General features: G+C 39.3%; 1 protein-coding gene across 3 annotated transcripts in view; it reads left to right on the top strand.

The window, feature by feature from the left end:
• Positions 1-13,140, top strand: part of ccdc66 (coiled-coil domain containing 66) — a 66,591-nt gene extending 53,451 nt beyond the window's left edge. For all 3 annotated transcript variants that reach the window (XM_063068066.1, XM_063068065.1, XM_063068067.1), the window contains 4 exons: positions 3,292-3,347; positions 8,223-8,473; positions 9,204-9,331; positions 12,035-13,140. In XM_063068066.1, coding sequence (XP_062924136.1) covers positions 3,292-3,347; positions 8,223-8,473; positions 9,204-9,331; positions 12,035-12,109 — 510 coding nt within the window. In that variant the 3' untranslated portion in view covers positions 12,110-13,140. The remainder of the gene's footprint in view (positions 1-3,291; positions 3,348-8,222; positions 8,474-9,203; positions 9,332-12,034) is intronic.
• Positions 13,141-13,677: the final 537 nt, after the last annotated feature.

Below are 13,677 nucleotides of genomic sequence, written 5' to 3'. Positions count from 1 at the left end.
GATAATGTTGAGAAGCAGGGTGTCTGCAGAAGGACTTGGACAGATTGGAGGAATAGGGAAACAAGTAGCAGATGGAAAATAATGTAGAAAAGTCTATGGTCTTGCACTTTGCCAGAAGGAATAAAGGTGTAGACTATTTTCTAAATGGGGAGAAAATTCAAAAATCAGAGGTGCAGTGGGACTTTGGAATCCTTGTGCAAGATTCTCTAAAGGTTAACTTGTAGACTGAGTCGGTGGTAAGGAAGGCAAATTCATTGTCAGCAACCATTTCAAGAGGACTAGTATACCAGAGCAAGGATGTAATATTGAGGCTGTATAATGCATTGCTCAGACTGTTCTTAGAATATTGTGAGCAGTTTTGGGCACCTTACCTAAGAAAAGAAGTATTAACATCGGGGAAAGTCCTGAGGAGGGTCATGAGAATGATCCCAGGAATGAAAGGGTTAACGTAAGAGGAGCATTTGATAACTCTGACTGGAATTTAGAAGAATGAGGGGTGGATATCATTGAAACTTATCAAATATTCAAAGTTCTGGATGTGGAGAGGATGTTTCCTATAGTGGGAGAGTCTATGCACAGCCTCACAATAAGGAGATGTCCATTTAAAACAGAGATGAGAAAAATTTTCTTTAGCCAGAGGGCGATGAATGCCACAGATGGCTGTGCAGACTACGTCATTGGATTTTTTTTTTAAGCAGGAAGTTGATAGGTTTTTGATTAATCAGGGAGTCAAAGGTTATGGGGAGAAGGCAGGAGAATGGGGTTTTTAGGAATAATAAATCAGCCATGATGGAATGGCGGACAAGACACCATGCATTGAATAACTTACTTCTGCTCCTATGTCTTGTGATCTTATGAATCCTTTACTTTGTATGTGAAATCCAGTCCATCTTGGGGTGTTTTTCAGGAAGGTGCTAGGAACATCACTGTCACCAAGCTTAAGGTTTTTATGAAGAGAGTAGGAGCAGGGGAAATTAGACATGTCACCTCTGATTTCTTCAATTGACATGATTAGCTTTACTCATTGCCTCAGCTCATAAATAAGAATTCCCTTTTTGGTAATGTAATCAATACAGGTGAGACTTCTTTCTTTATCCCTGTTCCCTGGCTATTCAGAGAAGGGAATAAACTTGACTGAAGCCAGTGTACTTTGGATAATTTAGAAAAAAAATTACTTTCTCCAATTGCGTTAGTCAGCTTCATAAATTTTGTATAGAATCTTTTATTGCGACTGTGGGTTACTAAGTTTTAGTTTCCACTGAGCATGTTGACTGAATTGAAATAGAATTATAATTATTCATTGCACTTTGGCTTTTGGCAAACAAATAACTTCTCTGCAAGCTTTTTCATGAAAACAAAGTTTTGCTTAAAATTTCTTAGCAGCGTCATCTTTCCCAAAACACAAGATTGTCAGCTTATTTATAGAAGTGTCAAGAAGGTTCTGCTTCTAAAGATTGGTCCACCCTGATTAAATTTGACAGCAAATGCTAAAATCCAGATTTTTCTATCTAATCAAAATAACATTCTTTCTTAAGGAGTCATAAGGGTGTCAGTAGTACAGCAGCTAATGAATTGAAAACTATTGAAAGGTATGATACCTGCCTCTGTTGACAGCACTAATGCTGTAGTGAATTGTTCAGTGACATTGAGTTGAAATGTATTTTTTAGATCATTAAGACATGGTACAAAGCATCAAATTTAACTGTAGATAAAATCCTAGAGAATGTATCACATAATTTCTACCATTCCCCCAACCACACCAATGAAAAGCACATGCTATGGGTAAGTTAGCCAGTTTCTTTCTGTTCCCAGCTAGCAATCTTGCAGTTCTGCCCCATTCATTAGCGCAAGAAGTATGGATTGCAACTGCTCCACCTATCCTGCAAACATAGTCAATACATTATTCTTCCAGCCACTTGGTGGTTTCTTCCCCTTTCCCTTGACTGTATCTCTCTTAATAGCCTAATCCTACTTCATCTTAACCCCTCCCTCAATACTGACTGCTACCCGTAGCCTGACTGCTGAATTTCCTATTTCAATTCTGCAGTGAGTTTTGTCATGAATTGCTTCATTCCCAACCCTCATCTATCATGGGTTTTTGCAGACTTATTACTTCAGCTCACTTCCCATCATGGTTTTCGTTTAACTCTATTTGCATTGTACCCTACTGTTCTGCTTTCCATTCTCCCATATTTTTGTTATCCCTAAACTCCTGTGTTCCTGTGGTAACCTAAATCAGCAAATTTGCAGGTGACAGCAAAACTGGGGCTGTAGTGGACAGCAAGGAGAGCTATCAAAGCTTGCAGTGTGATCTGGGCCAGGTGGAAAATTGGGCTGAAGATGGCAAATGGAATTTAATGCAGAGCAGTGTGAGGTGTTGCACTTTGGCAGGTCAAACCAGGGTAGGACTTACACAGTAAATAGTAGGTTACTGATGTGTACAACAGAACAAAGGGATGTGGGAATATGGATCCATATTTCCCACGAAAGTAATGTCAAAGGTAGATAGGATTGTAAAGAAAGCTTTTGGCTCATTGCCTTAATAAATCAGAGCATTGCGTACATGAGTTGGGATGTTGTGTTGAAGTTGTATAAGATGTTGAGGCCTAATCCGGAGTATTGTGTGTACATATGGTCACCTAACTACAGGAAAGATGTCAATAAGATTAAAAGAGTGGAGAGAAAACTTGCAAAGATATTTCCAGGACTTGAGGACCTGCACTGTGGAAGATCATAGATTCATGACTCACTTGGTCTTCTGGGGTACACAATAATTTATTAAAAATGCAAAAAGGCCAGATTTAATACATTCTAAAGCTGATTTAATTTTGCATTAATCCTGCATTATTTTCATCTGGTGACAATTGATTGAATCAATGATCTTAAGCTGAAAGGTTCCATATCGAGAACTGGTACATTATTCAGCTGCTAATAAAACTTGTTTCTAAACTAATGGACACAAAAAAAACCTCTCTACTATACGGAAATCTGAAATAAAAACATAAAGTATTAATAGGACATCTGTTCCTCCTTCCACAGATGCTACTCCCTGACCCACTGAATATTTAAAGCATTTTCTGTTTTTATTTCATTATTTTAAGCTAGTTCTATTTAAACTTTCATCTGTAAACTTGCAATTGTATTAAATGTTCTTCTCTACATTTTAATAGTTCATAAAAGTTTTTCCAATATATTTACTAAATATGAAAATCTATGCACTATTATTCATCTGTTTGCATCTTTATAAATTAAGGAATTGCTTAACTAATTTGGCAATAACTCTGTTTACAGGAAGAACCTATCAAAAGGAGCAACTCCAATAACAAACCAACTGACAAAGCTTACAGGTAGGTTATGCAATTTTAGGTTAGAGGACAATGTCTTGTAAGAAGAAAAAACTAGTGCAACTATGTTAATACACTTCATTCAGCTTGCTTGGGACTTTCATGCCAGACTGGGAGATGGTCATAAAATATTACAGTAGAAAAACAGTCCCTTCAGCCCATCTAGTCCATGCTGGACTATTAATCTGCCCAGTCCCTTCGATCTGCACTTTGACCATAGCCCTCAGTACCCTTCCCATCCAAGTACATTATCAAATTTCTCTTAATATTGAAATCGAATATGCATCCACCACTTCTACTGGCAGCTCATTCCACACTTTCACCACCCTCTGAGTGAAAAAGTTCCCCCAAATAGTCCTGTTAAAAGATTCACCTTTCACCCTTAACCCATAATTTCTAGTTCAAGTCTCACCCAAGCTCAGTGGAAAAAGCCTTCTAGTATTTACTCTATCTATACCCTCATGATTTTGTGAACTTCCATCAAAACTCCCCTCATTCTTCTACGTTCTTGGGAATGAAGCCCTTACATCTTCAACCTTTCCTCATGACTCAGGTCCTCAAGTCCCAGCAATATCCTTGTAATTTTCTTTGCATCTTTCAATCTTATTGACATCTTTCCTGTAGATCAGCCGCCAAAACTGCACTCAATACTCCAGATTAAGCTTCACCAGCATCTTTTTCATGTTCAACATAACATCCCAACTCCTATACTCAGTACTTGGATTTATGAAGGCCTATGTGCCAAAAGCTTTCTTTATGACTCTTTCTAACTGTGAAGATGCTTTGAAGGAATTATAGATCTGTATTCCCTGGTCCCTTTGTTCTGCTGCACAGCTTAGTGCCATACCATTCACTCTAAGTCCTACCCTGGTTTGCCCTGTCAAAGTGCCACACCTCACACTTGGCTGCATTAAATTCCTGCTGCAAACTTTGATAGTTTTCCTTGCTGTCCACCACACACCCAATCTTGGTGTCCTCCGTAAATTTGCTGATCCAGTTTATCACATTATCGTCCAGACCTTTAACACAGATGACAAGCAGCAGTGGACTTGGCACTGATCTCTGTGGTCACAGACCTCCGGTCAGAGAGACAACCATCTACTACCACTCTCTGACTTCACCCTTGAAGCCAGTGTCTAACCTTGAATGCCAGGTGACTGAACCTTCTTGACCAACCTCCCACGTGGGACCTTGTTAAAGGCTTTGCAAAAGTCCAACATCCACTGTCATGCTGTCAGCAACTTTCCAGGGAACTTCCATGAAAAACACTATAAGATTGGCTATACATGACCTACCATGCATAAAGCCATTGTACCCATCCCTAATCAGTCACTGTCTCTCTAAATACTTGTATATCCGGTCCCTTAGAATACTTTCCAATAACTTGGCCACTGCTAATATTAGACATTGTGGCCTATAATTTCCTGGCTTATTCTTAGAGCCTTCCTTAAACAATGGAACAACATTAGCTGTCCTCCAATCCTCTGCCGCCTTACCCATGGTTAAATACATTTTAAATATCAACTGGCTAGGGCCCATGCAATTTCTGCACATGCCGCCCACAGGGTCCAAGTCAAGCCCTGAGGATTTATCCACCTTAATTTGCCTCAAGACAGCAAACACCTCTGTAAGCTATTTACGATCCATGTCTTCCCCCCTGCTTCGCCTTTCTTGTCCATCTCCTGAGTAAATATAGATACAAAAATTTCATTTAAAATCTTCCCCATCTCTTATAGCTCCATGCATAGATGACCACTGTGATCTTCCAGAGGACTACTTGTGACCCTTGCTGCCCTTTTGCTCTTAATATATTTGTAGAAGCCCTTGGGATTATCTTTTGCCTTGTCTGCTGGAGCAATCTCATGCCTTCTTTTAGCCTTCCTGAATACCTTCTCAAGTGTTTTCTTGCATTTCTTATACTCCTCAAGTACCTCATTGGCATCTTCCTGCCTATACCTGCATTGCGCTTCCTCCTTTTTCTTATCAGAATTTCAATAATTCAAGAAAAACAAGGGTCCCATACATTCCTTTTTATTCTGACAGGAACACACAAAACTATGTACTCTCAAAATTGCACTTTTGAAGGCCTCCTACTTACCAAGTACACCTTTGCCAGAAAACAACCAGCCCATTCTACACTTGCCATATCCTCTCTGATATCATCAAAATTGGATTTCTCCAATTTAGAATCTCAACTCAAGAACCAGAACTATCCTTCTCCATAATTATTTTGATACCAATTGTATTATGATCACTAGATGCAAAGCATTCCCCAACACAAACTTCTGTTATCAGCCCTGTCTCATTCCCTGACAGCAGATCAAGGATCGCATACTTTCTTGTTGGAACTTCTACGTACTGATTAAGGAAACTTTCCTGAGCACACTTGATGAAATCTATCCCATCTAGTCCTTTTACAGTATGGGAGTCCCAGTCAATATCTGGAAAGTTAAAATCATCTACTATCACTACACACTCTGCAATCTCTCTGTGAATTTGCTGCTCTAAATTGTGAGGACTGTTGGGTGGTCTATAATGTAATCCCATTAATGTGATCATACCTTTCTTATTCTTCAGCTCTACCCATAAAATCTCACTAGGCGAGCACAGAATAGTGCTCAGGCTATTCTGTCTGAGCACTACCGTGACATTTTCGGTGACTAATAATACCACCTCTTCCCTGTTAATCTCTCCAGCTCTTTCACGTTTATAACAATGGAAACCTGGAACATTGAGCTGCCTTTCCTGCCCCTCTTGCAACCAGGTCTTACAAATGGCTACAATGTCATAATTCCACGTGCCCTACAATGCTCTTCGCACTGAAATATACACAACTCAGACCATTAGTCCCACCATGCTCAATCTTTAGATTCGTTACTTTGTGTGTAGGCTTAACACCTACTTTAAAATTTGCCCCCCCCCCCCGCCCCCGGTGTAGCACCAGCAAATCTTCCCGCAAGGCCATTAGTCTCCCTGCAGTGCAGGTGTAAAGTGACCCTTCTGTACAGATCCCACCTCCCTGAACGTCCAATTACCCTAAAATCTGAAGCCCTTCCTCCTGCACCATCTCCTTAGCCACAGGTTAAATTGTCTGATCTTCCTATTTCTGGCCTCACTAGCACGTGGCACGGCTAGCAATCCTGAGATCATAACCCTGGAGGGTTCCTGAACTCACTTTGCAGGACTTTGTTGCCCTTCTTACCCATGTCATTAGTGTTGACTGGACCACACCTCTAGCTGTTCATCCTCCCCCTTTCCCCCTTAAGAATGCTGTGATTCGATCCCTATCCCTGACCCTGGCACCTGGGAGGCAACATCCAGGAATCTTGTTCTTGTCCAGAAACGCTCCTTCCTGTTTCCTTAACTAGTGAATCCCTTATCAATACAGCTCGCCTCTTCCCTGCACCACAGAGCCAGACTCAGTGCCAGAGACCTGACACTGTGAGTTTCCTCTGCTAGCTCACTTCCCCTCTTCCCCCCCCCACCCACAGTATTCAAAGTGGTATACGTATTTTTAAGGGGAACAGCCACAGGGTTACTCTGCAGTGGCTGTCTATTCCCTTTCCCCTCCTGGCGGTCACCCAGTTACGCATGTCCTGCATCTTAGGTGTAACTACCTCCCTATATCGCCTGTCAATCAACCCCCCAGCCTCCATAATGATCCGGAGTTCAGCCAGTTGCAGCTCCAATTCTTTAACACTATCTGAAAAAAGTTGCAGCTGGATGCACTTCTTGCAGATGTAGTAATCAGGGACACTGGATGTCTCCCTACTTTCCCCTCATTCCACAAGAGGAGCATTCCACTATCCTGCTTGGTATTCCCACTGCTCTAACTACAATAAGAAAGAAAAAAAAATTAAACAAAAAAATCTAGCTACAGCCTTCACCTCTCCTTGCAGAAGCCTCAATGAGCCATAGCCTGAATTCGTCACTCTAACACTGGCCCACTCAAACAATGGCTGCTCCACTTAAACCTAACTTCTTTTTATTGGCCTTTGCCAAGAGCCTAATTTTGCACAATCCAACATCTCCAAGATAACTGCAGTACACAGAATGTCCCAACTACCCCCACTTGCTCCATTTGCAAACTCTCCCCTACTATGCAATCAAACATCCAAATAATAATCCAACCGTTCCTTAATTCAGTTCTTTAGTAGTGTATTTCTAGTGTACTCAGCAAGTTTTTAAGGAGCACAGGAAACAACCAGATGAGTTTATAGAGAGAGGAAGAACCAGAAACCTGATGTGTCATGTGAGTGCAGATGAGCCAGCTGCCAAACCATTGGGATTTCTGAACATTCAGGCAGTAGGTTATTGGTTTTTTTTCTGGATACATTCAATCAGTCAGATAGCATAAGTGCAGAGAGGAACAGAATTCTGAAATTCATTGGAGGAGGTGGGGACTTTGTCATATTTGCTTTCCTTCATCCTGTAGACTTCTACAAAGCATCAAGTTAAAATCTGTAGATTGACTCCCATTCTTGAGTGATTGTCATAACTGAGTCTGACCTGCAATTGTAACAAAAAGATATACCATCTCTTAAATAGCACGCGAATTTCATTATGATATGGAAGATATTCATGCAGGAACTAAAGTTTGCAATGCTGGGCTAACAGTAATAGCTGTTGACGTCCCGACCCGAAACATCAACTGTTCACTCTTTTCTGGAGATGCGGCTTGGCCTGCTGAGTTTCTCCAGCATTTTGTATGTGTTGCTTAGATTTCCAGCATCTGCAGATTTTCCTTTGTTAGTAATAGCTATCTTGTTCATAGATTAAGATGTGGTTTAAATGCAACATTAAGTGAATTATTATTTTATAGAATGAAAGTTACGAAAATAAATGGCAATTAGAAATATGAATTTTTCTTCTATGCAGTTGTGGATCTCCACCAGTTCCTGCACTAAGGAACAAACAATTGCAACTGGAGCGGGACCTACTGGCAGTTCAAAATGTTAATCCAGATGAATGGTGCCAATGGGCTCCACTTGGTAATGAATCAGAACATGATGGACCACCATCATTCAACTTTGTTCCTTATGTGCGCTCAGATGAAGTGTATCATTTGGATCCTGATGCTCCAATGTCAAGGCCTTCAACAGATGACCCACAGTACAGGCGTTGCAGTGGTATTTATGCAGCTTTTAATTATAAACTAGTTTTTTGAAAAATAATAAACATATTATGCTCTGGTAGTCAATTTAGTAGATATAGTTGCTCAGGAAATGAGCTTCCATTTCCTCATTTGCTTTGTGGAGTTACTGGCAGGAAATTGGAGTTGAGTCTCCTATGCTATTCATTAAGTATCAGAATTGATTGCCCTTTTCCTTTCCTTCATTGTATCCTTGTGTGATTCAACCTGCTGCAGTCTCAAGGGCCTATTGTGTTATTGACAAGAACTTTGTATAGTGTGGAACAATTGTATAGTTCAGCACCAACTTGTAATTTCCTCAATGTGAATTTTGTCGATTACATAAACCACATGTGTAAGAAATTTTCTTTTTCATGAAACTGAATATTGGAATTACTATAGGTATCAAAGTCCATTGAGAGTAATAATAAATAAGAATTTCTACCTTGAGGTGCATGATTTTGTAGTAAGATCCAACTACATTATTAATGTGAGAGATGTTGATCTTAAATTTGAAAAGGAGAGAACACTGGTCATTGATTACTTGTACTACAAGTACCGTCTACTGGCAGTACTTACCTCTTGCATCTTCAATTCCATCAGCTTCAATGGAATTGAATATAAAGACTATGGAATGCTTTGAGTACAAACAACCAAAGCCAATTTCTCCCAAGGTCCAGTTTTGATTAACTATATCAAATTTTCCTTTCCCATTCTATTCTTTTCAGTTACGGATCATTTGCAGCATCAAAGCTGTAGTTTTGACAATCCTAGAGATCCTCTTCTCAACCCTGATCTGCTGAGAAACCGGGAACGGCAGCAAGCTATTCTCAAAGGCCTTTCCGAACTTCGTCAAGTAAGACTATTCCCAAGTGTCAATATTTTCCCCCAGTGTCTCATTAAGAAATCATAACCTCTGATTCACTTATTTCAAGAGCTTAGTTCCGCACAACACCTTTCATCCGTCTTGCTCAGACTGTTGCTAATGCATTAATTGTTATTGTCTAGTCGTGATATTCAACTGCTGTATTTGTCAGAAATATACCTGCTGCTTTCTCCTCTCCCATGGTCCACCTCTTCATCATTTCTACAGGCCTGTTTCTTCTATATGCTCTAACTATCTACACCAGGAATCTGGTCCAAGGGATGGCTCCAAGACTTGTCATGTGCACTCTCAAACTCTGCTGGCTATAAGCAAGTGAGGGAACTCAGTAAAATTTAGCATTAAAAGCAAAAGTTTTAAAAAATGTTTTTTTTTCTTCTCATATTGTACCTGATCTTTCTTTTGGTTCATGATGCTATTAATTGACTAGGAAACAATTTATGTAATGTACTAAGTACCAACATGTCAAACAGTAAATATGAAATATAGCATTTAAAAATGCAACACGTATTTATTTTGACTATATAAATAGGTCAAGGTGGACAGCAATCTTGATCAAAATGTGACATGAGTTAGAGGACTGTACATTAATAGTTTTGGTAGAATTTAAACTATTAATATAATACAAATTGGAGCAAAATAGTCTGAAGTTTTACATGATATTTAATCTTTATAACATAAGACTAGAGTAAGATTAGAATTAGGCCACTCGGCCCATCGAGTCTGTTCAGCCATTCCTTCTTGGTTAATTTATTATCCCTCTCAACCCCTTTCTCCTGCCTTATCTCCTTAACCTTTGATACCCTGATTAACCAAGAACATCTCAACCACTGCTTTAAATATACTCAATGACTTGGTCTCCAAAGCCGTTCGTAGCAATGAATTCCAAAAATTCACCACCCTCTGGCTAAAGAAGTTCCTTCTAATCAGTTCTAAATGGATTCCCTTTAATTCTAAGGCTGTACCCTCTGGTCCTAGACTCACCCACCACAGGAAATAGTCCAAGCTGGAAAAAGTATGTGAACTCTTGTATTTAGTAATTGGTAGAACCTCCTTTAGCAGCAATAACCTCCACCAAACATTTTCTGCAGCTGCTGATCAGACTTGCAGAACAGTGAGGAGATCATTTCTCCATACAAAACTGTTTCAGTTCATCAATATTTCTGGGATAGCTTGCATGAACAGCTCTTTCAGGTCATGCCACAGCATCTCAATTGGGTTAAGGTCTGGACTTTGACTTAGCCATTCCAAAGCAGAGATTTTCTTCTTTTTAAACCATTCTGTTGTTGCTTTGCTCTTGTGTTTCAGATCATTATCTTGTTGCATCATCCAACTTTTTTTAAATTTCAGGGACGCTACCCTGACATTCTCCTGTAAAATGGCTTCATACAATTTTGAATTCATTGTTCCCTCAACAATTGCAAGCTGTCCAGGTGCTAAGGCAGTAGAGCAGCCCCAAACCATGATGTTCCTTCCACTATGCGTCACAGTTGGGATGAGGTTTTGGTGTTGGTGTGCAGTGCCCTTTTTCCTCCAAATATAATGATGTGCATTTCTGCCAAAAAGCTCAGCTTCTGTTGCATCTGTTCCTAGAACATTGTCCCAGAAGCACTGAGAAACATCCAGGTGGTCTTTTGCAAACTTGAGATGTGCAGCAATTTTTTTGGAGAGCAGTGGTTTCCTCCATGGTGTCCTTCTATAAAACACTTTTTCTTACAGTGGACACATGAACAGAGACTTTAGCAAGTTCTAGGGATTTCTGCAGGTCTTCTATTACCCTTGGGTTCTTTTTCACCTCCTTCAGCGTTCCATGTTGTGCTCTTGGTGTGATCTTTGCAGGACATCCACTCTTAGGGAGAGTAGCAACAGTACTGGATTTCCTCCATTTGTAGATAATTTCTCTTACTGTGGACTGATGAGTACTCAGGTCTTTAGAAATGATTTTGTAGCCTTTTCCAGCTTGATGCATCTCTACAATTCTTCCTCTAAGGTCTTCTGAAAGTTGTTTTGATCGCAGCATGGTGCACATAAACTGCTTTTTCTTGAGAAGAGCAGGCTCTGTCAACGACCTGACTTTGTGTGTCTTTTTTTACAGGGCAGAGCACCTCTACTTCCCACACCTCCAATCTCATTTCATTGATTGGAAAACCAGACTCCAAATAGCTTTGGTAGACTGCATTACCCCAGAGGTTCACATACCTTTTTTGAAGCTATTATGATTGTTTACATGGTGAAGAAGTCCAATTGTTTGTGTGTTAATAGTTTAGGCTGATAATGTTATTATCACTGAAATTATGACTGAAATGAAGATCTGACCACATTTTATGAGTAATTAATGCAGAAAACCAGGTCATTGCAAAGGGTTCACAAACTTTTTCATGCAACTATTTCTACCTTCAGACATTTCAACTTCCCAAGTACTTTCTCCTTAGTAATAGAAACTACACTCATTTCAGCCCCCATTGCTCTCAAATTTCTAGTATGCTAGTAGTGCTTTCCAAGGTGAAGACTGGATCAAAATACTTAAATTCATCCGCCATCTTTTGGACTTCCCCTTAACACTAATATTGTTCTATGGTTTTGATTAAAAACAAGCATTTCACTGAAGTATCTGTACTTCAAATATTAATAGACCAACACCTACAACTCTTAAGTGTTTTTTTTTCTCACTTCTAGGGTCTAATGCAGAAACAAAGAGAGTTGGAAACGACCAGTCCTATGCATCAAGAGGAGCAATCTTCAAGATCTTGACAGCATTTATGATCAGTTGGAAATTCTGCACTATCATGCCCTCCTAACTAGCACCCACCCTCCACTTGCCAGGCTGCTAAATTATATACTATATAACAAAATTGTACTGATGGATAAAATTGTCAAAGGATTTTGATATAGCACTAGGAACTTGTAGACTGCTTTTTTTTATCTACAAGCTCTCAATTTCAGACAATAAATCAAATCTCCCATTGATGTATGGGATGGTACTTGAGAACTGTTAGGATGGGTAGGTTCTGTTAATTCAATCTCCAAGAGCTTCCCAAAGCATCCTTGAGCATTTCACAAAATTCTTTATGTACAATTTTTTCTTACAGGAATGGTGTTCATTGTTGGAATGTTGTAGGATGAACAAAGATTTAAGCAGCTTCATAGTGCTTTTTATTTTTTGTTCCTGGAATTGTTTGATATTTTGGGAAAATTAACAACTTAAAAGATTTCTGCTTCTGCCTGCCCAAATGAATAACAATTAGTGAAAGGAACTGAAGTTTCAAATAATTTGTTCTTAATATCCAGGGACTGCTGGCAAGGCTAGCCAAATCTGACAAATAAGCATACCAATATTGGGTTATGATCTTGAACTGCTGCACTGTTTTTAGTATATCGACAATTGTTAGAGTGCTCCTACTATTTTACCGAAGCTGGGATTCGATGTGTGGAAGTATATTTGCAGGGAATTTTTAAATTTCAAATCAACTGTATGGTAAATGTGTCCATTTGTGGTAGAATGTCTGTTTCTGAAGTTTACAGCAATGATTGTGTTAATTAGTGGATTTGAAATGAGGAAAAGTTTACATTTTGAAGGCTTACACTCAAGGTTTAGGTTAAGTTAGCCTAAAATACTCTTGTACAATTTTCCCCTTCAAACACAAATTGAGACTGACTTGTTTCAAACTATCTGGAGTTTTTTCTAGTTGTTGCCAATTTGTTTTTATAGTTTTATTTAAATAAAACTTCAATTGTGTAATTATTATACTATTTATGTGAAAGTATTGTTTTTAACTCTTCAAATAAAGTGCTATTGATTATTTAAAAACACCCAGGTATTACAGCTGAAATTCTAGGTTCATTTCATCTTTATCTGCCACTTTCTCTTCTTTATTGAACTTTTCCTGCCTCTATCACTAGTAGGCAATCTCACTAAGGTATCTTACTACTCTAAGTACTGTACTTTGAAACATTTAGCGAAATAGCAAAGGAAAAGTAATATACTCTGGAGAATGCAAGGTCCATGGTTGCTTCTAAATTTTAACAGCCCAATGTGCTGGTAGCCACATTACACACTATCCAGACTTGGGCATCCTTTCATAGATCAAACTCAGAATTTACCAAAAGTCACTGGAATTTTAGCCACACTGCCAGAATCCTAAACAAACAAAATCCTCCTCTAGCTGGTGTCAGACCCAAAAGTGGAACAGTTCTTCTGAAAACCAGTGCTAGCATTTGTACCAGAGTGAGCATGGTAAAAACAGAGAATCGCCGTTGTCTGTTTAGAGGCCTTACTGGCTGAGTTTATTGAGACAGGGAAAAGAGGAGGAATTATGTAC

Source organism: Mobula hypostoma, chromosome 15 (assembly GCF_963921235.1).
Source record: "Mobula hypostoma chromosome 15, sMobHyp1.1, whole genome shotgun sequence".
NCBI lineage: Eukaryota > Metazoa > Chordata > Chondrichthyes > Myliobatiformes > Myliobatidae > Mobula > Mobula hypostoma.
Note: the sequence above shows the minus strand (reverse complement) of the source record. Positions and strands in the feature narration are given on the sequence as shown.